This window comes from Canis lupus, chromosome 2 (assembly GCF_003254725.2).
Source record: "Canis lupus dingo isolate Sandy chromosome 2, ASM325472v2, whole genome shotgun sequence".
Taxonomy (NCBI): Eukaryota; Metazoa; Chordata; class Mammalia; order Carnivora; family Canidae; genus Canis; species Canis lupus.
In genome coordinates, this window is record NC_064244.1 from 80,901,150 (window position 1) to 80,927,074 (window position 25,925).

Below are 25,925 nucleotides of genomic sequence, written 5' to 3' on the forward strand. Positions count from 1 at the left end.
GGTGGTTGGAAGTGCCAGCGGGGCCGGAGGAGCCTGGGGTTGCGATGGGAGGCAGATGACCGAGTCTGAGTCCCTGCCTCGGGAATTCTTAGCTGTATGGAGCTGGGTAAGCCTCTTCGCCTCCCCAACCTCAGTTTCCCCACCTATGAAATGGGCCCATAATCCCCTCTCCCAAGGCAGCTGTTGGCAAAATGAAATGAGAACACACGTCGCAAAAGGCTACCTGGTCAGCAGAGCTCTGCACGGTAGTGTTTACTGTTACAGTGTTAAAATTCACTCCTGGGAAGACGCGGGGGCCGTGGCCCCGATGAGAGAACCCAGACGGTCATCTCTGCTCGTGGATCACGGATTCCCTTCGCAGCCACGGACTCCGTCTGCGGGAGGGGGTTCCTCTCCCCCGCCAGCCGTTGCTGGCAACGCCGGCCTCAGAGGCTCTTCTTTCCTCACCACACAACCGCCAGGAGCCATGGGAGCCTCGAAGAGCAGCGTGGAAAAGACGGTGCCACAAGGTGCGGCTTTGGACGGGACGGGGACGGGCCAGGTGGGAGTGGTGGGGGGCCCTATTGAGGGGCCTCAGGATTGGGGCCACTGTCCTTCCCGCACCTCCATGCTGGCCGCGCTTTGCAGACACCCCTTTCCCTTCTCCTGCATCTGCTCCGGATGCTCGTGTGGCTCCTCCCGCCTCCTACAGCCTGAGCCCTGGGGACGGACACGCAGATTTCTGGGAGAAAGGTTCTGTGGGGCTAAGGAACAGGGGGCCTCTCAGAAGTGTCTGGGGCAGAGAGCTGAGTCTGCCGCGCAGGGGCCTTCTGATGGCTCTGGCCCCCAGCTTCTCGGAGAGGTGTGGGGTGCCTCCACCCCCTTCTGGGTCACCCCAACCTCTGGCACCAACTGCCTCTTTTTAAGGGGCTAGCACCCATGGGCGCAGGTGCCACCTCCCAAAGAAGCATATTCACATTTTCCCAGAAGCCCTGTCACCCCTTGAGGCCCCTTTGGGCCGAACGTGGCAGGTCGCTGCTCTGCAGGTGGTCACCCTCCAGCCTTGGTCAATTAGCCACATGAATCTCTCCACCAAGGCTGTCTGCACCCCGTGCTCTCCTTGCCCACCCTCGGAGCAGAGTTGACATTTAGGATTTTTTTTTTTTTTTCAGCAGATGAAGCTCCCGGGATCTGACCCTCTGTGGAGGTTGTTCACTCATCAACCAAGCTGTCCTCGTGTTGCAGAGCCAGCTCCACGCGCTCAGCTGGCCGCCAAGGATAGATGCGGTGGGCAGGCGAGAAGGTGCCATCAGGGTAGCATTTGGACTGAAAGGTACTTTTGATGTCCACGTGGCCCCGGGCCTGTTGGCCGAATGCTGCAAATTTTGTTGTCCACTTGCCCATCTCATGCCCCATGGGATTGAAGGGGGGGGGGGGATGCAAGCTTCATTTCCGACAACTCAGGTCAACACTGGCTTCAAGCAATCAGAGCTGCACGCAGGCACCCGTGTGCCAGCCTTGCTCACCCCGTGGGAATCATTTCCCACCTGGTTTGCTGCTTCCCAAGAGGCAGATCCGGGGGTCCCAGGTCACTGAGCCCGGACGCTGGCTTGGGAGTGACCTGTGTGCGGCATCAGGCTATGGGGGAGGGGGTTTACTCCCCCTGCCAGGCTGCAGGCTCTGCAGCCTGTGTGGCCGAATGGCATTAACATCCCGGGGTTTGGAACCCCAGCAAAGCCAAGTTAGACGCCAGAGCTTCACCCCTGAGGCCCTGGAATCAGAGATGCGACCCTAGGAAGCTACACATTCAGACAAGAGAGGGGCCGTCCACCTGCCGCCTGCTGGGCGCTCGGCTTCCAGTGGCAAGAAAAGCTGTGCTTATCTTAGGGTCAGAGGGAAAACCATGGTCTCGGGCGTTGGGGAGGAATCGTTCTCAGGTTCATCGGGCCTCGGTTTAGGCTTTTCTTGAGAGGAAACTGTTCCTTGGGTGGAAGAACCCGCGCTTTGGCGGGTCTCGGAGGCTGACACCTGTTCAAGTCTTGGAAATTCAGACCTGCCCTCGGCTCTTGTGCGAAAGGCTTCAACGCTGTGGTCCCGACAAATGATACGCTCTGACGACCGAGGCGTCAGGAGAACCCCAATGCGTTTGTGCCCCCAAATCATCGCTCGGCGCGGACGTCAATGGACTCGAGCCTGAACACGTGGCTCAAACGGATTTTTCCACGGTCGTCCACGTGAACCTTTCTATCTCTCTCTTTGGTCAGGGCCCTACTGGGGGCTCTGGAGAGTCCAAACGTGAAGCAGTCCTTGTCCTCCTTTTGGCCCAACCAGTTGCGGGGAAACCGGTTCAAGGTCAATTCTGTGTCCCACACGGGAATCCGGACACTTCCTTCCGTCCCTGTACCTTCCCACCTGTCCCTGGAGAGGTTACAAAGCGTGTTACAGACATTAGCAAGTGTTAATGTTCACAGTGTCCCTGGGAGGGGACCGGAAGGGTCCTAGATGAAGACGTTCAGGCACAGAGAGGTGAGGCCCCTGGGAAGGAGCCACGGAGCAGAACGGTGGTGGGGCCGGGAAAGGGCTGGGGTTCTCTGCACCGCCTTCGTGACTTTGCCCTGCAAGGTTCGTCTCAGCGAGGACACTGGCGGGCACACCTGTTTCAGGTGCCTGAGCCATCACCGCAGAGGCTTGTTGGGTAAACAATGACAAGCACTTCCCTGCTCCCAATCCCAAACCCACTGTTGCACGTGGTTACCACTGAGTCGATCACCCGTGCTGGCTCCTGTCCTCAGAACATCCTTCATCCTGACGACAGGAAGTCTGCATTTCCTGGAAATGTCGCTGCTAAGCCCCACCCGTGCAAGGATCATCCACCTGCCTCCACTCGCGGGAAGAGAAGGCAAATAGGTTTTCTACAGTCCACCCCCTGCCTGACACACAACTTTTAGGGGTTGGGAGGGAATGACCGTCTCACTGTGCATCCTCCCAATCCCAGCGGAGATTCAGGGACCCAAGTCAGAACCCGAGTTCCCCAGTCATGGGAGGAACGGAGCCGAAGCCAAGGGCTCACCAGGCCGGCCGGAGGGCTCCAGGTGCCCAGGGTCAGCCTCAGGCTTGGCTGGCGCCTCGCCCCCTCCCGGCGCTGGGCTCTGTGTGTCCGGCTGGAGTCCCACCCGCTCCTTCCAGGAGGGTGTTTTGGGGACCCCTTGGCCTCCTTCCACCTTGGCAGCTCAGCTCGAGGCCGCGGGGACCGCGGGGACTGCTCGACGGCTGACAGTCCCTCTGCGGGGGGGCCTGGGCTGCCGAGAGGCTGGGCTGACGGGTCCTTCCACCCAGCGGGAACAAGCAGGTGCCTCCTCGCCCCCCGGAGCCCCCGTGTGACGCTGCGCCAGTCTGCTGGGGTTCCGTCCGGGAGCAGAGGAGCATCCTCGGCCGCGGTCCCTATGTACAGAGTGGTGCCAGCCTCTGGCGACTCTCCCTCGGCAGGCGTGTCCGCGCTGGGCCTGGCGCGGGGTCCCTTCCTTACACATTGGTGACCTCGAGGCCATTGTAGCCTTCCAGACGGCACTGCTCCGGCCTGCCCTGGGGGTCATCGTCTCCACAGTCTTCATTTTGAAGAGAGCCGTAGTCGTCGTGAAAATCGGGGTCTTTGCTGCTGAAGCCCCTTCCTATCTTCCCCAGGGGGAGCTGAGGAGAGAGAAATGAGATGAACGGGCCGGGAGGAGAGGAAAGGGATGAGTGTTTTCGGACCTGGGGCATGTGGGGTCCCCCATTCCAACCGCCGTGTGACCTTAAGTCCCTCGTCCAACCTCTCCGTGTTCCTCCTGTGAGATCTCACGCTCTGTCGCTCAGAGACCCGGAGAGGGTTTCACGAGTTAACGTCGGGGGAGCTTCGTGTTCCCAACCGGAGGAATTGGACGGTTGCCGAGGGTGAGGACAAATGAGGTCTTTCTGATTGTCCTCAAGAGCCTCCCATCTCCCTCACCAGCGGGCGGAGAGTCGGGGACGGGTGTGATGGGGGAGAGGCCAGGGTGTTTGCACATGGGCCTGAAGTCTGACTGCGCCCCCAGGTCGGGAAGAAATGTTCTAGCACCTGCCAGGGTGGTGGAAAGAGCGTGAGTCGGAAACTCACAAGCCGGGCTTTGGGCCCCTGCCCTGCCACCTCCCAGCTGCGTGACCCTGGAGGGGTCACCTGCCCTCTCTGAGCCCCTGCTTTCTCAGCTTCGGAGTGGGAATAGCACTTCCTTCCTCCCCGAGTTGAGGTCAAGAGCAGAAATCGGATCTGTACGGCGCCCGGCAAGGTGCTGGCGAAGGGCTCTCGCTGTCGTAGGACCAGGCTCCCGGTGCCTGTTTACCTCTTATTTTGAACATCCCTCTGTGACAATGATCCTGACAGCGCTTTGGAACTCTTTAGTTCCTTGACTGTTTTTGTTTCCAGACCAGGGGCTTCCCAACCTTTTGTCCAACGTTGCCACCTTCAAAAAGGAGCCTTTTTAGAGACTTTTCTCCCAATCACGCCCCCACCGTGAAATTTCCACACGGCAGATACACCGTGCTTCTCTTCACGTCCCGTACGTATACTGAGCCTCACACGTAGAGAGAGTGAGGGGTTTGTTCCCCTCCCCTCCCGCCCCGGCACCAACTTACACCCCACTCGAGACCACACGTTCTAGACGGAGGGCGCCGTGAGCGAGGGTGGGGGCTCAGTCAGGCTTGTCCCCGTTCATGCCTAGGGTGGTGCCTCAAACACAGTCAGGGCCCAAATATGTTTGCTGAACGAAGGAGAAGTTTTGGATTGCCCGCCTCTCCCTCTGCGTCTACGCGCTTCCACCGAGGAGCCTGGGTCAGCCTGGGTCCGCGTGAATAGGTGCAAACTGATGCACTTTCACAGACCAGAGCCTAACCTGCGGCTGTCGGCCGTCGGCTGGGTCCTTGGAGCTCAAGAGCTAAGTTAGTGGTTCTCGGAGTCTGGGCAGCTTGGCTGCCTGCAGGGTTCCCCGACACCCCAGAGGCCTGTGGCTTCAGGAGGCCCAGATGGGTCCCAGAATCAACAGCCCAGGTGATTCTGATGCGGGCAGGTGAGACCTACTCTAAGCCTGCGGTGGGGGTGGGCTGGGGGCTTAAGCATCACGCAGGTCAACTGAAGGTGGCTTCCTCTCTCCTGGTCGCACCTGTGATCTGGCCCCCCCTCCCTCCTCAGGCCAAGATTGGAGGTGGGAGGCGGCACCAAGGGCCCAGATGACAAAAAAAAAAAAAAAAAAAAAGACCTTGCCCGGGCCGCAAGACTCTCAGCTGAAGCCATCGGTAACTTACCCGGCCGGCCTTGTACTTGATGCCACCGCTGTTCTCCTCCTTGCCCGCCCGGGTGATGCTGGAAGCCCTCCCGGGGGGTGTTCCGAAACGCTCAGCCTCCCGGATGCCTGAGGAGCTGGGGAGAGACCCATTCTGAGTCAGCAGTGCATGGGGGTGGGGGGGCCCAGGCGGCTGCCACCCCCCAGAGACACGCACACTCACACAGGTGACAGTGGCCTTAACTGCTGTGATCTGCTGCGTCCCTCCTGCGTGCCACCCCCGTGCTGAGCACTGTATGAATGCAACCCTTACAACATCCCTGCATGACAGTTGGGGCAACGGGATGGGAGGGCTCAGGCAGGTTAAGCGACTTGCCCAGGGTTACCCAGATGCAAGCGGCCGAGCCGAGATCTGAACCCAAGTCTGTGAGACTCCGAGGTCTCCAGGGTGCTGCACGCCTTGCCAGGAGAGGGGAGGCTTGATGGGAGAGGGCCCACATTTGAGCTAACTGGCACGACTGGAGAAGCATCAGCAAAATCCCCCTTACTTTGCATTTGAGATCTGTGTCCCCCACTCCGCGAACTTGATGCCTGAAGTGACCCCATTACTCCCTTCTCTGTGTTAAAGCATCAAGGGCTTCCGTTAGAATGGGACTCGGCAAGCGGCACCTGGCTGGCTAGCTGGTTTCGCAAATAAAGTTTTATTGGAATCCAGGCACGCCCATTGGTTCACATGTTGTGGAAGCCTGCTTTCTTCGGGGTGCTTTACGTTTGACGCAGACCAGATGGTTCTCAGGTGCTCCCGTATTTACTGTCCAACCTTTTATAGATGAAATTTGCCCATGAGGACACCAGTGCTGTGGAGGACGAAGCGGGGAGGACGGAGGGCCCGGGGATGGCCTCCGCCACCACCATGCCAAAATCTCTCTCCTTCTTGCTTTTCCCACCGCAGCTGAATCCCACCCCAGTTCCTCCTTTGGATTAAAATGGTGAAAACATCAATGCTTCGGGGAATAAGCCAAACACCAGATGAAGGCCTTTGGAGGCTAAAAATGGCCTCTGGTGTATTTCTAGTCACATTGTCAGACCCTGAGGGGACGGAATGCTGAAAGGACGTGTTTTGATAAAGGTAGACTCTGGAGGACCCGGCATCTCAGTGAGGTTTCTGGAGTCAATGTAGAGGGTATCCTGGACCCTAAAAAGGCATCATGGTGCAGGAGGGAAGGTCAGGGGTGGGAATCAGCCTTGGCTGCAGGCCCACCTGAGAGTTGAATCTGACCCGATCAAATGAGGATTTTTAAGGCCTGTGAGGTACAAGATGCTCTGCTCTGGTGGAGACGAAGGAGGTGGGGAAGGGAAGAGTATGCATGGCCACCTCCTGAGTGCTGGGTGTTAGCCAGGTCCTCACCCATGTGTGGTGCTTGAACCCTTCCAGAAACCTTGAGAAGGAGTGATTATCCCCATTTCAAGCTGAGCAGCTGAGGCTCAGAGGGGGGCAGGTTTCTTGCCTGAAATCACACAGATGGTGAAGATGGAGAAGCCAGAGATGGAGCCTCAGAGGCCCTGCTGTGGCCCCTCAATACACGGGACCACCATCGAATGGTCTGGGGCCTGGTCTCTAGGCTCACATTTCAGTAACTGCTAGGGGTTGGGTGGCAGGATGTCACCACACATCACCTTGGCATGGGTGCCGGAAAATCTCAGCATGCCCCTCCCACCCCCACTTAGAACACCCCCCACCCCTGACTCTGTGGCCTGGGGAGCCTGCCAGCCACGGAGGCGGGAGACGTGGCAAGGCCTCTTATTCCGTGTTCTGGACGGTGAAGCATGTCCAAGTTCACAGAGGAAAGGCTCCTCCCGCTGTGACGCTAAGGAGGAAGCTGGAGCACAGCCCCGGAGAAGGGCGCCCTGGGCAACCAAATCCAGAGGAAAGTGCATCAAGGAGATGCTTTGGTCCTCGTGTGAGGTCGGGGGGCCTGAGTGATTAGGTGCTGGGGGGGTCTGTGTCAGGTGCGCTGCGTATAGTTTGCCTCACTGAACCCTGCTAACAGAGCTGCTGGGAAGGGAGGGCTCCTATTCCCATATTACAGATGAGACACTGAGGTGCAGAGGCCTGGAATCACCCGCTTGTGTCTAACATGTTAGAAAGCGGCACAGCAGGATTTGAACCCACATTCCAGCCATTTCCCTGTCGGGGGAGAAAGGGAGGCAGCAGTGGAGGTGCAGGTAGTGAGTTCAGAGTAATAATTGATAATCGCTGCACTGTTGGACACCTCACAGTGCCCTGGTTCCTCTGCCAATTGCATTATGTGTCATTTCACCTTATTTTTCCATCAGGGTCCCCCAGCCTTGGGTTCAATCTGGGATGGAGTCCTGAGCTAGTCCCTTGAGAGATACTCAATAGTTAGGGATATTTCTCCATCTGAATCTTCCCACTCAATCAGGGCATTCTGGAAGGACTCACCCCAAAAAGCCAGCCCCACTTGCCTTGCCCCACCTCTCTCTGGAAAGCTGAAGTCAGCAACAGAAGGAGAGGAAGCAGGAGGGCAGTGGACAGGGCAGCTTCACTGCTTGGACCTCTGCAGAGATGTCCTGGGGCAAAGCCTGAAGAGCCTGGTTAATATAATCCCCAGCATGTGGTTAAATATCACCACAATATTTAACCACATGCCAGGGGATCACCATCTCCACTGGTGTTTTGTTTAGCTGGGGACTCTTGTACCAACAGGGGTGGTCTCTAAAATTTCTTAGGAACTCATGAAGTTCTGTTTCTCCCCAAGCTGACTGAAATTGCTCCCCCTGGCCTGTGTTCTCAGCAAAGTGCTCCAAAATGCGACACGGAGACCTGACACATGGACCACGGGCAGACACGTGTAAGAGAGCAGCACTGCGCAGAGGTAACAGTAGGGAGCCGTGCCTGGGGTCTGGGCTGGCACTGCCTCTCAAGACCCTGGCTGACCAGCTCAGACTCCTCATCTATAAAATGAAGAGGAGGACCGAGGAGTCCACTTTCCTCTTCCTTATCCTGATATTGGAAGGTAAAGGAATCCCTGGCCTGCCAACAACGTAAGAAGCCACCCTATTTGTGCCCCATGAGTGCTCACCCGTGAATCCTAGATAGTCCTTGATGCACCTGTTACTTCAGGGGTGGTCAAGGGTTACTAGGCACACGAATGCCCACTAATGTTTAGCTAGCACTGCCCCTCCAGGGCTCAGAATATATTAAGGTCATTACAGGTCACATGGCTCCAGAAGGAAGGTTCAGGAAGGTGGATAATGCTTAGGAGAAAAGCTCTTTTCCTGCACTGTTGATTCATGGCTCATGGAATAGGGGGTTCTTTTCAAACTCTGGTCTCTAAGAAGCTACCTCAAAATGTCCAAAATGTAGATTCCTGGGCTCTCCTAGAAGATCTTGGTCCTGTAGATCTGAGTAGGGCCAGGGGATCTGTATTTCACAAGAGCACCAATGATTTTGTTGCAGGAGTTTGTGAACCTCATTTTAAGAACCCCTTGGATATTAGCCTGCCTATGGGGAAGAGCAGTTCAGGACTTTTGGATCATTGCTACCGATGCACAATATCCCCCCCCATGCCTCACTTTCTGTATAACATGGGTGGTGGCCCAGCTGCTTCCTGAGGTTTCATGTGGTTTGGGGGTTCAACACTCAGAGTTCTGACTCAGAGAGCCTCAGATTCACATATGAGCTCTGTCAACAAAATAGACAAAGCTTTAGCTATGCTGACCAAGAATTACAGAGTGACTCAAATTACTGAAACCAGGACTGAGAGAGGAGACATTACTACTGACACTACAGAAATAAGATTATAGGGAAATGCTTATATAATCCACTGAATGCCAACAAACTAGCTAACCTAGATGAAATGGACAAATTTCTAGAAAGATACAAACTATTCAAACTGATTCAAGAAGACATAGAAAATCTGAATAGATCTATAACAGATAAAATTGAAGTAGCAAAAAACCCAAACCAAAACAAACAACAATTTCCACGAAGAAAAGCTCAGGACCGTGTGGCTTTGCCAGTGAATTCTACCAAATGTTTATGGAACAATGAACACCAATCCTTCACATACTTTTCCAAAAAAACAGAAGAGGAGAGAATGCTTCCTGACATCCTATGAGACCAGTATTACTCTGATTCCAAGGCCACACAAAAATCTCACAAGAAAAAGTCCCTACAGATCAACATCCTTTATAAATATAGATGCAAAGGTCCTCGTCAAAACGCTAGCAAACCTAGTCCAGCAACATTTAAAAGGATTCTACACCACAACCAAGTGAGATTTATCCTACGAATGCAAGATTGGTCCTACATATGAAAACCAATGTAATATGTGATATTAATAGAGCAAAGGACAAATCTGGGGTCTGCTATTTACTAGCTGTGTTACCTTTGGCAAGTACCTTCATCCCCTCGAATGAATTTTTTCCATCTATGAAGGAGGGAGAGTGACACCGATTTCTTGGTATTGTCATTAGTGCCCATAGCAAGTATCCAGTAAATGGTCACTTTAGCTTAACTGTAATTAATTTAAGGAGAGGACCCACTGGGACGGGGTCTGGTTTATCCGTCCAGGTGCTTTTTCTCTGGTCACTTTTCAGATGAGGAGACTGGAGTAGGTAGGTGGACATGGCCTCTCACCTGGACCATCAGCCCATTGCTATGCTCCTCCCTGCCTCTAAACCTCTGTCTCACCAGCTCTCCCTGCCTGGAATTGGTCACCTTGACCTCTCCAGCCAGTGAGACTCCTCCCCAGCTCAAATCCCACCCTTGCATGGCCTTTCCTTACACCTGTGCTGCTCGCGCTCCCTTCGCTAAACACCTGGGTGGTTTGGGGGATTTCTCTACACACTTCACTCAATACCTGACCACTCCTCTGCCTCTTTTTTGGCTGTGATCTTCAGGCTGAAGCACTTTGCTTCTTGGAGCCTCAGGGTGTTGTAGGGAAGAAGTGGGATATAGGGAGCGAGGGGCCCAGGAGGTAGTCAGGATCACCTGCTTCTGCAGCCCACACTCACTTAGCCGGGTGGAAGATGGCACTCATCTCCTCTGCCAGGTGTCTCCGGAGGATGTGCTTCCCGCTGGGGATGCCCAGGGCAGTAGCCATGGCCTCGGCGTTGAACGTGGGCTCCAGCACCAACACAGCACCGTGAATGCCACTGTTGGTCAGGTTGTCTGCGTACTCCTGAGGGCAAGGCACAGGGCTGGTTAGCCTGCGGTGGGGGGCTGCCCTGTTAGCTTGACAGGTCTGCCCTGGTGTCCTGCCTTGCTGGTCAAAGTGGGTCACCCTGTTGTCCTGAGGTGTCCTGAGGACCTGCCCTGCTGGCTTGAGGTGCCCTGAGCTCCAAGTGGGGGGCCTGCCCACAACAGCAAGGGCTTGTGCCCCTGGGGACCATTAGTTTAAGACTTAGAGGGATCCCCCAACTCTTTCAGGGCCATGAGGACAGTGACCAAGACTATTTTGTCACTGATGTATCTCCAGATCTTGGCAGGCAGCCCAAAAATAGTTGTTTAATGAGATGAGCCTGGATTCAATCCCAGCCTCTTTTCAGAGGACAGCCCAGCCTCTTCACCCCTCCTGCTATGAGAAAGGCATCATTAATGGGGGGTCCCACTGCAGGGGTGGATGCCCCTCTTCTTGAGCGACAAGAGGCAGGCACTCTTGCCAGCCTGGCAACATAAAATGGACACACAGATGTGCATGGGATGTGTATATGCCTGTGAGTCACCCCAGCTCCCCAGCCCCTCACTCACCTTCAGGTCAATGTCCCGCACCCACTTGAGCACCCGCTGGTTGGTCCAGACCACAGGGTCTATGTTCTGTGTCTCGCAGCGGGCGCGGCGCTCCTGGAGGGCCTTGGGATGGGGCGGGGGGAGACAATGGGTCAGCTGGAGGGGGGCATGCAGAGGTTACAAGGGATGACCGTCCACAGTGCTGGGGGGACTCCAGGATGCCAGTACAAGGAAGAGTCCTGGCTGGCGAGCCCTGGCTTCTCTGGCCACGTCAATCTGGGGCTTGGCCTTTCATTCTGGGAAATGGGGAGAAGCCTGTTTCTGGGGGTGGAGGGCTGGGTGAGACCCCCCAGCCCCTGCTGAATAGGTGTCCAACAATGCGGCTCTTCCATGAGGGGCTAAGTCTCCTGCGGGTCTCCCACGGGACTCCCCTAGCCCCTGGGGCAACAAGTGTCTCCCTGGTATAAAACATCACCTATGGCGACCTGTAGAGGGATCAGCCTGGTCCCCTTTCACCAGCCTCTGGGGGGCTGGCTCTCAGACAAAGGGCTCCTGGGATGGTGGTGGAGACAGGGACCCCCTGGCCCACGGATTCCTCCAACGTGCCCTGACCAGCCCCAGTGTACCATGCCCATTTCCACACTTTACTGTCACAATCTTCCTGCACATCTGCCTCCTTCACCAGAGTGAGGTTCTGGGGGTCGGGGACCAGGGCCTGCGCCTCGCCACTCCCCATGCCCAGGGCCCTGTGGTGGGTGTGTTAGAGGGGCTGAAGAATGGACAGCTCCCTCCTCAGTGTCTCTCCTCCTGACCCTGAGCGGCTGGTACTTTGACATCACTCTAGGAAAAGTAAACCTTCTGGGTTGACCCTCCTCGCAGGGACCAGCGATCTGGGGAATATTTGGATCCTGGGGGAGCTGAAGCAGATGCCCCATACTGTCTGATTTGGCAGGGCTCAGAATCAAGGGGGCACACAGAGTCCAAACTCTGATTCTCCTCTCTGGGTCCATGGTCTCCTGGCTGGCCTTGTTCATGCCCCTACCTCAGACCCAATGCTGGGACCATATCATCTGTCCTCTGGGCCTTTGCTTGTGCTGTTCTCTCTGCTGGGTTGCTTTTCTCTCACACTTCCTGCTAACTGATACCTGGAATTCCTCTTTCAGATCTCAGTCCAGCTGTCACTACCTTGGGGAAGCCCTCTCTGATTCCTCTGGAAGTTACACCTTTGGGTTTTCATAAAACTCTGGACTTCTCTCCTTGGGCCAGCTTTCCATGGTATGGTGGCACCAGGCTTTTGTGGTTCTTCCTGATAAACAGTGAGCTCTTGGAGGATGAGGGTTCCCCACTTCCCCTACTTGGACACAGGGCATGATCCATGCCCAGTAAACAGCTGTTGGAAGAAGGAAGGGAGAGAGGAAGGGATGGGTGCATGGATGGCCAGGTGGATGGATGTGTGTGTGGATGGGTGTAAGGATGGCCAGGTGGATGGGTACATGTGTGGATGGGTACGTGGAGGGACAGGTGGATGGATGTGTATTTTGATGGGTACAAGGATGGGCAAGTGGATGGATGTGTGTGTGGATATGTGTAAGGATGGCCAGGGGGATGGATGCGTGTGTGGATGGGTGTGAGGATGGCCAGGGGGATGGATGGATAGACAGTGGGTGCCAGTGGGGAAAGTAGGGCTGTGGAAGATCCCTCCACCTCCTGCCCTGGTCCTCACCTCCCTGCTGAAGTTCACTTGGTACAGCAGCTCGATCCCCAGCAGGATGCTGACCTGGTGGAACTTCTTGGACACATTCAGATGCTTCTCCAGGTCCCGCTTCATCAGGGAATGCAGCATTCGCCCGTCGACCAGGTGGTTTTGGAAGGCCTGAGAGTACTGGGACAGGCCGATGTCATTCAGCCAGGCCTTGGCCACCCAGTGATGGTCCAGGTCAGCGGCTTTGGATAGGCTGGTGAGGACAGACATGGCCAGAGAGAGGGACGGGTGGGGCCAGGTGGCAGAAACAGAGGGACGGGTAGAAATGGGGCAGAGATGGGCAGAGTTGAAGATAGAGGGAAAATAATAGGGCGAGATCGGGTGGGGTAGGGCAGGGGACCGAGCAATTACAGAGACGGAAGGAAAAGGGGATGGAGTGAAGAGGCAGAGAAGAAGAGAGATGAAGCAGAGAAGGGGAGAGGGGGATGCAGGGAGTGGATGGAGAGAGACAGAGACAGATGGACAGAGACAGAGAAACAGAGTGAGCCCCACAGAGCAGAAGAGGGATCGGGAGGGAGGGAGGCAGAGGGAGGGGGAGCAGGGCATACTCAGACACCGGCGGGAGGGGACCGTAGCGAGCAGCAGGGCCATGTGCGGCCGAAGCAGCACCGCGGGAGCCTGCAGCATCCTGGGGCTGCCCCCGGGTGTGGCCCCGGGCCTTGCTCAGCTCCGGAACCCCTGAGCCCACGAAGCTGTGGCCTGGGCCATCTCGCCTCCCTTGACAACCCCAGAAGCCGGCTTCGCCCAGAGCCACACTGTGGCGCCTTGGAATCAGAATTAAGACCCCTGGCTTGCCTGTTCCGAGCCCTCTCTCCTCCCCGCCTATCTCACATCTCCCCGCCTCGCACCCACATCCTCGCTCGGCTGCGCAGTGGTGCGCACCGCGTGCTTCTCAAATGGTTAAGGACGTGGACGTGCGGCCTGCGGTCCCCTGCGCGGGCATTCCCCCGGTCGCCACACGGTGGCAGCGTCACAGAAGGCATGAGAACAGCCCACCTGCCGGTGACTTGAGAGATGACGGGGTAGGGACCCCAGGAGGGGGTCAGGAGGTGACAGGGAAATGCGGGCTCACAGAGCGACTCCCTCCTCCCCAGGTCTGGGATGGGGACCAGCATTCTCCGCTCCCCCAGCCCCCAGAGAATACCCTTCACCCACTTCCCAGCCCGCTCCCTGTGCACCCATCTCTAGCTGGAGACCCCCGTGGGCTTTTCACCTCCGCCGGACTCAGCCTCTCCTTTCTCCTCCCCGCGGCTCACTCCGGGCAACTCCGCGTCTCCCTGGACGCTGCCCTCCTATGGCCCCCCCCCCCGGCCCCCCGCCTCTGAGCCCTCCCCAATCCCTTTGGCAGGACAGCAGCTGCGCCCCTCCTGCTGGGGCTCCCCTGTGGCTCCTCGCTGTCCTTCCTCCCTCCACTCCTCACTGCGTGCTGGACAGCTGCTGACCCCCGTGCTTGGGACGGCCGCCGCCCTAGAGTGGGCCCCTCCTGCCTCCCGGCCCCTTCCTTCTCTTCTTCCCTACGCTCCGTCCCAGTGGCAAGAATTTCCAGGGCTCTGGATTACACTTGTAAACGAGGCCTCCCGAATTCTCCGCCCCCTCTGCTCCTCTCTTCTGAGCTCAGCTGCTCACTAACTGCCCCTGTGGCGTCTCCTGTCCCACAGCTCACATTTAATGGGCTCCAAATGAAATGTCCTGTCCCCTCTCCCAGCTCTTGCCCTCCCCTACCATCACTGGCTCCTGGTCCTCATTTGTCCTCTTCTCCCCTACCAGGTCCATCAGTCACACTGGTCAGCATGTGTGTCCTCTTTTCTCCTTTTCTGTGTTCAAGCTACCACCACCACCTGCACAGATTTCTGCAATTGCCTCCTTACTCTCTCCCTGCCGCCCCCCTGTATCCCCTCTCCCCTGCCCTCCCCCGCTCCTTCTAATCCACTTTCCCCACAGTGGCCAGATGGTCTTTTTAAAACATCAGTCAGATCGTGTCCCTCCTCTGCTTACAACCTTCCAGTGGAGGAACCTTAAATGCATGTTACTAAGAGAAACAAGCCAATCTCGAAAGGCTGCATACTGTGTGATTCCAGTTGTATGACATTCTAGAAAAGGCAAAACTATGGAGACAGTGGAAAGATTAGTGGTTTCCAGGGGTTCGGGAGAGGGAGGGATGAACAGGTGGAGCACAGGGGATTTCTTAGGGCAGCGAAATTATTGGGTATGATACTGTCATGATGGATGCATGTCATCATATGTTCGTCCAAACCCGCAGAATGTACAACACCAAGAGCCAACGCTTCTGTAAACTATAGAGTCTGGGTGATTGTGAGGTGTCAGTGTGGGTTCATCGTGTAACAAATGCTCCATCTGGTGGGAGATGTGGATTATGGGGGAGAGGGGGTAGGGAGGATGTGGGAGCTCTTGTACCTTCTTTTCAATTTTGCCATGAAACTAGAACGGCTCTAAAAATTCAAGTTCATTTTAAAAATGAGGGAGGAAAAAGACTTTTTTTTTAAATAAACAAAATTTAGAGAATTTATCATCAGAGAAATAAACTGCAGGAAATGTTGAAAGACTTTCTTCAAGAGGCAAGAAAATAATAGCCATACGGAAACTTGGCCCACACAAAAGAATAAAGAGTAGAACTCCTAGGAGTCACAATAAAAAACCCCACTGGATCTGGAAATGGGTAGATTTGAATGGACCTTTCTCCAAAGACAAACAGGTGGCCAATAAACACAGGAAAAGATGCCCATCACTAGCTGTTAGGGAAACACAAATTTCTCTACAATGAGATACAACTTTAGACCCATTAGGATGGCTAAAAATCTCGGAAAACAAGTGTTGTTGGGGGTGTGGTAAAATCAGAACACTGGTGCGCTGTTGGTGAGGATCTAAAATGGTGTAACCACTGCGGAAAACAGTACACATTTCCTCTAAAGTTAAAAATAAAATTATTATATGATCCAGCAATTCCACTTCAGGGTAAATACCCAAAAGAATCGAAAGCAGGGTCTCAAAGAAATGTTAATACCCCCATGTTCATAGCAGCACTATCCATAGTAGCTAAACCGTAGAAGCCGCCAAGTGTCCACCGACAGAGCAATGGATGAACAAAAGTGCTAGATACACACAGTAGAATATATTCAGCTCTAAAAAGGAAAATGACACCTGCTACAACGTGGATGAATCTTGAGGACGTGATGCTAAGTGACATAAACCAGGCACAAAAAGACAACTTCTGTGTGATTCCACTTAAATGAGGTACTGAGAGCAGTCAAAACTATAAATGCAGAAAATAGAAGAGTGGTTGTCACCATACAGGGGGGAGGGAATAACGGGGAGTTGGTGTTTATTGTGTTATTGTGAGCATAGGGTTTCAGTTTTACAAGATGAAGAGAGTCCTGGACTGGAGGGTGGTGATGGCTGCACAACAAGGTGAGTGCACTTTATATCATTAAGATTGTACACTTAAAACCAGTTACGAGGGATCCCTGGGTGGCGTAGCGGTTTGGCGCCTGCCTTTGGCCCAGGGCGCGATCCTGGAGACCCGGGATCGAATCCCACATCGGGCTCCCAGTGCATGGAGCCTGCTTCTCCCTCTGCCTGTGTCTCTGCCTCTCTCTCTCTCTCTGTGACTATCATAAATAAATAAAAAATTAAAAAAAAATAAATAAAACCAGTTACGATGGGCGGTGCACGTGGGTGGCTCAGCCGATTAAGTGTCTGAGTCTTGATTTTGGCTCAGGTCATGATCTCAGGGTTGTGAGATCAAGCCCCATGTCAGGCACCACACTGGGCATGGAGCCTACTTAAGATTCTCTCTCTCCCTCTGACCCTTCTCCACCCTTTCTGTCTCTGTCTCCAAACAAAAAAACAAGTTACTATGATAAATATGTGTATTTTACCACAATAAAAAAATTTTTTTTTAAGGAATAGAGATGATTGGAAATGGTAAATATCTGGGTAAGTATTTTTCTCATTTGCTAATCTCCTTAAAAGATAACGGTCAATTTAAAAGAAAAATACAACACTATTACGGAGCATCTAATACACACAGATAAAAATGTATGAAAACAATAGCACAAAGGCAGGGGGAAAACGCATCCTACACTGTACACTAAGTTGTATGATATTATTTGAAGACAGTGTGAAGCTAAGGAGGCGTGTTACAAACTGTAGAGCAACGATGAAACGTGAAACAAAGACGTATGGCTCCTAAGCCAGCAGTGGGGACGTTCAGTTAATACAAAGTCAGCAAAAGAGGGTGAAAAGGAACAAAGAGTAGATGTAAGTAAAACAAAAGAAAACAAGAAGCCTCTCCCGGCTGCCCTCTTCGGACGTAAGGTCGTAAGTCCTTGGAGTGGCCCCAGCAGGGTCGGGCCTCCCCTCGGGGCTCAGGGGGCACGTCCAGGCCCTTCGGGTGCTCCCACCCAGCTCCTGGCCCCCTGGGGTGCTGGGCCTGGCCTCTCCCCGGGCCCACTGCCTCCCAGCCCTGCGCTGGCTCCCTGCTCCCCTGCCCGCAGAGGCTTGCTCTGACCGCTCCGTCTGACGTTGCCCCCCCTCCCCCGCCTGCGGCTCTGCCTCTAAGGATTCCCTTCAAAGCACCGATCACACGTGGAACTTTAAAAAACGAAGTGATCTGAGCACAGAGACTCTGCGGAAGGGCCGGCCTCGTCTCGACACACAGCCTCCCCGGGAGAGCCGCCGGAGAAAGGAGGGATGGCTCCCCGCGTGGCCGCTGCCTCCTGCTCCTCCGCCCCCAGGACCGCTGGGCTCTGCCCCGAGGCCTCCTCGTCTCCGGGCCGTGCTCCACCCCACACCACCCCCTCACCTGCTTGAGTCCGACAGGGCTGGTGCCGGGTCAGAGCCCGCCCCTGCACCCAGAGCCCCCTGGGAGGCCCCATCCCTGCCGCTGTCACCCTGCTGCTCATCTGGCCAGCGGCCCACCAGACGGCCCGCTCCTGGACGGCGGGACCGGGTGTGGCTCCCCTCCTGGCTTCGGCCTAGTGCTCCACAGCCTCTGCTCTATGGTCCAATGTACAGAAGATGAAGCAAGGCCGGGTGAGGGGGCATGGACTCCAGTCCCCCAGGAGGCCACCCAGGACAGGGCTCCCGTACTGGCAACTTCTGATCCAAGACAAGCTCCCCTCTAGGGGGAAAAGTGCCAGGCAGGCCCCCTCCTGGGGGCTGGGCTCCAGCCTTGTCACTTCAGAGTGGCCCTTCCCAGGCTTATCTGCCACTGTCACGGCTCTCTTGCCCAGGGCCCCGAGTTGGAGCTCCCAGCCCTCCGAATCAGGTGCCACGGGGCCCGGTTGTCACTGTTGGAGACCAGAAGCCCCCTTCTCCAGTCCGAGGGAGGGTTTGCTCAGCAAATCAATGGTGCAACAAGACATGGGGTGGGAGGGTGGGAGGGGCCCCTGGCTGAAGCTACTTGGGGGAAGCCATTTAGAGTCAGCAATATCCATCCGCATGCTGACAGCTAATGCACTCTTGCCCTTCAGAACGGTTCTCTTTTCATTAAAGTTGTCCCCATGGGGCCTCGGCTTGGCAACACTTTCCCAGCTGTTGGTCTGAGCTATTGCAAGCGCCCAAGTTGAAGAAAACGGCATGACTTTAAAAGTAATTCAGATGTTTTGTAAAATTTGACATTTCCCTGCTCCAAACTGGGGCTGGATTAGGCCCTGAAATCTGAGTTTGGGCACAGAATTTAGATTGTCTAGGTCATTGTTCAACACAGAAAACACAAGGCCACTCTGGCTCCATCACCCTGAGCTCTGGGACCTTGTGTCTCTGTGCCCCAGCCGTCCTCAAAGTGGGGCTAGTCGTGCCCGCCTCACAGAAGGTGTGGGGGCTGAAAGAGACCGGAGAACGTGAAACCCAGGACACCTGGGTGGCAGAGCGGTTGAGGGTCTGCCTTCGGCCTAGGGTGTGACCCCGGGGTCCTGGGATCGAGTCCCACATTGGGCTCCCCATAGGGAGCCTGCTTCTCCCTCTGCCTGTGTCTGTGTCTCTAATGAATAAATAATTAAGATTTTTTTTTTTTTAAAGAAAGAACGTGAAACCCTTATCATAGAGTCTGGGGCTCATTCTGTGTTCCATAAACACGAGTAGTAGGGGTCGTTGATGTTTTTGACATTGAGGCGACGCAGGATAACGGAAAGGGGATCAACTTGGAAGTTGGGTATTTCATAGTGTGATTTTGCATTCAGGATTTCTCCGGGCCTCACTTTCTCCATCTCTAAAATGGGGTCAGAATGTCTACCCCACATTTCCGTTTTGATGGTTAAATAGAATCATGTCTATAAAGCGACTGGTGACCCGGCTTGTGGACTTGGTGGTCGGTACTTTAGAGATAAGTGGAACCAGGCCCAGGGAGGGCAATGTCATGCCCCAAGCCATGCAGGATGTGTTCTTGAAGGTGACCTCACTGGGGTTCTTACCCTAGCGGTCATGGGCCCCTGAAAGTTCCTTTTTTTTTTTTTTAAGATTTTTATTTATTTACTCATGAGAAACAGAGAGAGAGAGAGAGAGAGGCAGAGACACAGGCAGAGGGAGAAGCAGGCTCCCTGCAGGGAGCCCGAGGTGGGACTCGATCTTGGGTCTCCAGGATCACGCCTTGGGCCAAAGGTGGTGCTAAACTGCTGAACCACCCGGGCTGCCCCCACCGAAAGTTCCATGAGTGAGTCAGAGGGTCCCAGAAAGCAAATCGTGGAGTTTCTGTATATCACCTCTGGGGCAAGTGTCAACAGTTTTTGTCGGATTCTCCAAGGGGCCGTGGTCTCCAAAAGTTAAAAGAACCGCTGTTCTGATTGAACCCCCTTCACTTCACAGGTGGAGAAACCATGTCCCAGAGAAGGCAAAGCCACGGCAGGTTAGAGACAGGCCAGATTTCCACCGGGAACGAGGCCTCTCTCCTGCAGGAAGCCTGGGGGTGTCTGATGTGGGGGCACAGGATCCTCGGAAACAGTCCTGACCATGGCTCTGGGAAATTTCCAAACTCCCTTCACACCTGTCTGCCGATTTGCGTCCACACCCTTCTAGGTGCTGTTGCATCTCTGTTCCTAGGGGTTCTTGGGGTCAACCATGTTTTGGGGGGAACTTGGGCAGTGATCCTGCATTTTTGCAAGGTGTAGGGGCAGCCCCATGCTGTTCAACGGGCAGCATTTACTGACCACGTTGGGAGTGGGACAAGGGGGCAGGAGGGGGCTCCTGCTTGGGTGGCAGAGGATTCGGGGGGAGGCACCGGTTAGAAGGAGGTGGTGAGCGGGAAGTGCTTGTGGGGCCCTAGGGAGGGACAAGCCTCCAAGAAAGCAGGCTCGTGCCCGCTGCTCCCCTCCCCTGCCCATCACTCCCCTCCGCCACCCTTCACCCCCAGCCCTGTCCCGCAGGGTCCTGACTTGCTGACAAGAGTCTGGCACCTTCTGGCTTCGCTTGCTTTCAGTCGCCACCTGAGTTTCTGATCTATCTCACATGTCTCTGCGGCCACCTAGGAATCTCGCCAAGGGCCCAAGGCAGGACGCACACGAGCCTTTGGTTTCCTGCTTCCACACTAGCCTGGGTTCCCCGCCTTAGCCCCCTCACGTTTTAATCCACAAAGCAGCTTCTGCAAATAATAGCACACACCACCAGGTTTGATTAATTAACTGCACGAAAATGATGGGGAACCAGTGAAGGAGATAATTATGCAAAAACAGAAAGTGTCAGATTTACTACGTGCGCTAGTTCTTTCTGCGTGCTGAGGGCTGAGGGGGGTGTTCTGGTTTCCCTGGAGCTGCTTGGGGAATGAGCTCCCCCGCCAGCAGCTCCTGCTCGGGAAAAGGTCAGGAGGGAGGCAGGAGATGGGACAGAGGCGGGGTGTGTGGGAGGGGGTGTGAGCAACGGGAACAGGACACACCTGATGAGAGGGACCGCAGGCCATTCCCAGGTGTGGTTGCTAAAGGAGCCCTTCTGGGCCAGCCCTAATCCTTTGGGGGTGTTGGTGCCATAAAGCCCTTTGCTCCATTTCTTCTCTGTCCCTTCCTACTTCTCCCTGCCTTACGCCATCCGTCCTCCCCCTGGAAGGGTAGACCCGGGGTTGAGGTGGAAGTAGGGAGAACAGACATTCTGGCCCAGTTCCCCGACCTGCTTGGGCCGGCCCTCGGGGATAGAGGAGTTTCTGGGGGTGAGTGAGGCCCCCCTGCCTCCAGGCTGTGGGGATCATGGGGGTGGGATCTCACTGATTCCCAGTAGCTCCATCTTTCTATGGGGAGGCCTGGCCCAGAGCAGGACTGGGGAGCACCTGACCCCCCCCCGGCATCCCCGGGGAATACCCCACCACCCTCCATCCCTGGCCCAGTCTACAGTGCCCGTTTGCCCCTCACTGTGGTATCTGGAGGTCTTGGGGTGCACCTTCGTCCCTTCTCCCTGGAGGCCCAGCTGGGTGGGGTGCCCAGGCATGCCGACCCACCTCCTGCCCGCCTCGGCATCGCGGTAGTCCTCGATGGCCAGCCGGAGCTTGCGCCGGTGCAGGGAGCTGCACACGCCCAGACCCAGCTCCAGGTCTTCGTCACTCAGGCTCAGCAGCATCTGCTCCCCAGGAAGGTGAGGACTGAGCACCCAGAGGGAACGTGTGCGGTGGGCGCCCGAGACCCCTAGGACCTGCTGCTGGCTGCGGCTGAGCCCGGAGGGGTCTGTTAGCATGAGGCTGGGGCCCAGCACCCGCCTGTCTCCCTGCACATCCTTCTCTGGGGTCCACGCAGAGCACTTGGTGCATCCCTGCTCCAGGAGGTGGGAGGAATCACATCCTGACCAAAAGAGCCCTCTGGCCAGTCCTGCCCTCCTCCAGCCGGGTACGGGAGGGTGAGACCCAACTTAAAGACGCAGAGGCCCAGGCTCGGAGGGCTACGAGCCTTGCCAGGGAGATGCGATGATTTACTGGGGACACTGGGGCCTGAGGCCAGTTCAGCTGGCTCCTGGAACACGGCTCCTCCTGGGGCCGTGGGGTGGGGTGGGGTGGGGGGTGGAGCAGGCCAGCTCCGGGTTGGTAACGGTCACAGGAGGGAGATGCGCGCTGGGATCCCGGAGGCGCCCTACCTTCCCGCTCTTCACGTTCTCCGCACAGGCCTTGACGTACATGGGCATGGCCATGACCACCTCCAGCCAGGCCTGGACGGTGCCGGCCTTCCAGTGGGACATGGGGGTGGTCCTGACCAGCTCCACCTGCTGCAGCCGGTCCATCTGCTCCTCGCCCTCCGACAGGCTGAGGCTCTGCCTCGTGGGGCTGCACTGGCTGTCCGAATCTGCAACACACAAGCGGGAGCTGCTGGGGAGACGGGTGGGGGCTGCGGGGGGTGGGGGGGCTGCAGGGAGGGGGACGGGTGCAGGGCCTAGGCAGGCCGGGCGCAGGGGGAGGGCAGGGCGTCTTCCCCACGCATTTCTTCTCTCCAAAGTCAACGGGCTCCTGTTCCGTTTTTTTTTTGCCGCCCCTCCCCCATTACAAAAGCAATCGGTCCCCGCCCCCCCAACAGAAGAACTGGGTCTTAAAAACTTAATCCAGGAAAGGATGAAAATAAACCAGAAAGTGAAAGTCGCCCCAGATCCCACGCCACCCGGAGACAGCAGCTGTTAGTTGTAGTTAAATAGTCTTTGGGATACACAGATGCCCACGCTCACGAACACACACAGACCCACGCGCAGACACGGTGCTCCCCGCTGCGCGATGTTCCCATTTACCCCGCGGGGGGCCATCCCCCCACCTCCGGGGAGATCTGTGGTTTCCTTCCACAGCACCGCGGGATGCCTCAGGGGATGCTTTGTACTCTATGTCGCCTGCCTCCTACTGACGGGCATGGGTTGTCCCCGTTTCTCGCTATTGTGAACGACGCAGCGCAGTTATCTCCGGGCAGCTGGGTGACAGCCTGGTGACTTATTTCCTTAGGATAAACGGAGCCTCGGCTCCACTCATTACTGCACCCACACCTGTTTCCAGAGGAGCCCCCCATCGACGAAAATGTTAATCCCCCTGCATTTCCCAGCCCGACTCTTCCGTCCGTGGTGGGACGTAACAGCACCTGACGAACGGGTCAGGTTCAGGCTACAGAGACTTGACCGAGACAGAGAGAGAGGGAGAGAGGGAGAGAGAGAGAGAGTCTCTTTCTCTAAAGCAGGGTTACAGACAAACACCCACGCAAACCCACTACCATGAGAAATGACAAGTATTAAAAAAAATAATAAGCCTGGTGAGAAAGGACCCTGCCGATACTGTTACATTAGAAATGATCATGACGATGTAAAAAAAAAAAAAAAAAAGGCTTATCCATCAAATTGGCCACGTGGTTACAAATCTGCGTGCGAAGTCCCTGAGCTCGGGTGCCGGGAAGGATGAGGTTACTCTCCTCTTGCTGTACTTGTGTGTCTCATCAAAGTTCCATGACAAACATGTACAAATTTTTAACAAAAATTGGAGAAATTAAATAGGAAGCGGTATAAGTGGTTATTGAGGGGAGGTTGAATGATGAGCAATGCCTCATTCGTGTTATTGGAACATAGGTGCTTAATGAGCAGTGCGTCACTGGGGAATATTTTTGACAATAATCTAATCGCCAAGTGAAGAAGGACAGGTCACGACAGCAGGTGCATCGTCGGCCCAGCTGCCTTTTCGAGGTGATGTGGACAGGAGTACACGACGGAGAGCTCTAATTGTGTGTGCATGCATATACGTGGGCATTGACACGTATAAAATACTAGTTGGGATAAATGTTTAAAGCCTGCGTGCAGAAAGGGGTGACGGGTTAATTGCATGTGAACGTGTGTGTGTGATCGTTTTGTGCCCGTGTGAGTGTGCGAGCGTATTTGCACGTGTGTGCCTGCTTTCCTGTTTCCCACGTTTCCTGCAGCGAGGTATGCTATTTTTGAGGTGTATTTATTTTCTAAATGGAGAAACGCAGCCTAGAAATCTTTTTCGAGTTACGACGAGTCCGCTCTCCCTGGTGCCTTCACCCCTCCCCGGCCCTCGTCATGTAGACTCTTTGCAAACAACTCCGTCAGCTTGGGGACCACGCACACAGCCCGCTCTGCCAACACCTTTCTCCCCAAGGCCGCGAGCCTCTACCTGGTAAGCCCAGAGCCCCCCCGGAGCATGCAGCGGGTGGGCAGGAGGATGCCGCCCAGGCGGAGCCACCTGACTCGGGGTGGGCAGCCCTCAGGCCTCATGCCCCGGTTTCCAGCACCATAAGATTGGCTCGGTGGTGCTCCCTGCCACCTGCGTCCTCCCCTGGGCTGCTCTGGGGCCTCAGTGACTGGGGATGCTGGGGCCTGTCTATGCCAGATGGGGAGGGCTTGAGAAGCTCCTGGAACATCATCGCGTTTCCCTTCTCGGGTGGGAGGAGGCCTCTTCCCTGCCCCCAGGGAAACGGCAGATGGGCACGGAGCTCCGTGCAGGTCGCCAGCCTGAGCACACGTTGCCATGACGCCCGGGAATGCGGGAACAGAAGCCTCCTCTGCAGCCCTGTCTGGGGCCCCTGAGTTTCCGCTCATCGCCAGCCTAGGTGTCCCTCCCGCTGGTCCCTGGCTCCGCAGGGCAGGCTTGGCTTGCAGGGATTGGGCCCTGCAGGTGTGAACCCCGGGCACGCCGCGGGGGTGTCCTCCCGGGTGGGAGAGAGCCGAGAATCACTGTGCTATTCCTGTTGCTGAGCCGCGTCTCTGTCACACACTTCCGGGAAGGTGAGAGACGAACATCACTCCTCCTCGTCGTATCTGGGTACCTGAAGTTCTAAGACACAGCCCGCGATGTCCACTTGGACTGGGCCTGTGGAAAGAGGTTTTGGAGTTGAGCAGACGTCGGCTCTGGGCCAATTTCTTGACCTCCTGAAGCCTCTGTTTTCCCATCTATAACATGGGTATAACGATCCTACTGTCTACCTCCCCGGTTAATGACTCATGAACTCCGCACGGGAAGCGATGGTAGGCCACTGGGTACTTGCCTCAGCCCCACTGCCTTCCTGGGGTGAACTTGGCTTGAGTTCAGCTCAGGAGCTTAGGGGTCCCACTTGGGGTCAAGCCCACCGGGGCCAAAACGCATCGTCCCAGCAGGACGCGGGCCTGGTCCGGGTGGGAGAGGCCGGGCTCCCCGCGAGGAGAGGGGCGGGTTCGTGGGTCCCAGGCCCGGGGGGGGGGGGCGGGGGCAGTGCGTGGCTGGGCCTCCCCAGGGAAAGGAGGAAGGAAGGAGAAGAGAGGCCCCGAGAGTCAGAGAGAGACTCAAAGAGCAGAAGCCTTCAGGAGAGAAGCAGCGCCCCAGGAACGACAGGTGTGCAAATACTTGGGGGTCATTCTGCAGCTCGCGGGCCCGGCCACTGAGGAGAGCCGGCTGTCCTCACCTGTCGTCACCTGCGGGTGGTGGGTGGCGGGTGGCGGGTGGCACCCGGCTTGAGCATGCAGGAGGCCCAGCTGGGCTCCTAGGAACAAACCACGCCTTTGCCACCGCACCACCTCCGCCCCCCTCCGCCCTCGCCCGCAGGACTGAGCCCCATGACAACGCTGCAGAAGGCCCGACGGGGCGGGGGCGTCTTTGGGGTCATAAACCGTTAATTAAAGGCAACTTCCAAAATGCAGGCATCACGGGCCCAGGTTTTCTGTCTGGGGTTCCATCAGTCCTGGCTTTTATTCCCCTCTGTCTCAGCCCTGACGGGGGGAGTAGCTCCCACGTCGAGTCAGGCAGGGAGGCGAGCCGGCCGGGCCACTGGCAGAGGCCGAGGGGGTTCCGTCTGGATCCTTCCAGGTGGGTCCGGAAGAAGAGGTTCTATGTTCTCCTGCCAGGTGGATATTGTCTGGTCCCGAGAGCCTGAAATATTTCCTCTCCGGTCTGTCACACAAAATCCTGTTCAGAAACCTTCGGGTTCTGAGGTCGGCGAGGGAGTGGAGAGGCCGGGGCCTGACTGCTGGCCCTTCCATTGCTCTTGGGGAAGAGTCTGGAATGTGCTCGGCCTCACCGTTGCCATCTGTGAAACAGGAAGACAGTAAAGTCTAACGTCACAGGCCTAGGTGAGGCTGAGCGAGGGGATGGATGCTGCTCACGGTGCCCTGCCTGGTGTCCCGCACGGAGCGGGGGCCTCCACCCTCTGCAGCCTCACAGCTTGCACACCCCACACCGGCTCCGGCCTGCGAGGAGCTA

General features: G+C 56.1%; 1 protein-coding gene across 9 annotated transcripts in view; it reads right to left on the reverse strand.

The window, feature by feature from the left end:
* Positions 1 to 220: 220 nt before the first annotated feature.
* The window catches only part of KAZN (kazrin, periplakin interacting protein), a 1,011,580-nt gene continuing 985,875 nt past the window's right edge, over positions 221 to 25,925 (reverse strand). For all 9 annotated transcript variants that reach the window (XM_025447952.3, XM_025447953.3, XM_025447958.3 and 6 more), the window contains 7 exons: positions 21,851 to 22,056; positions 21,225 to 21,343; positions 12,749 to 12,980; positions 11,047 to 11,148; positions 10,311 to 10,477; positions 5,293 to 5,407; positions 221 to 3,666 (listed from right to left, as the gene is read on the reverse strand). In XM_025447952.3, coding sequence (XP_025303737.1) covers positions 3,502 to 3,666; positions 5,293 to 5,407; positions 10,311 to 10,477; positions 11,047 to 11,148; positions 12,749 to 12,980; positions 21,225 to 21,343; positions 21,851 to 22,056 — 1,106 coding nt within the window. In that variant the 3' untranslated portion in view covers positions 221 to 3,501. The remainder of the gene's footprint in view (positions 3,667 to 5,292; positions 5,408 to 10,310; positions 10,478 to 11,046; positions 11,149 to 12,748; positions 12,981 to 21,224; positions 21,344 to 21,850; positions 22,057 to 25,925) is intronic.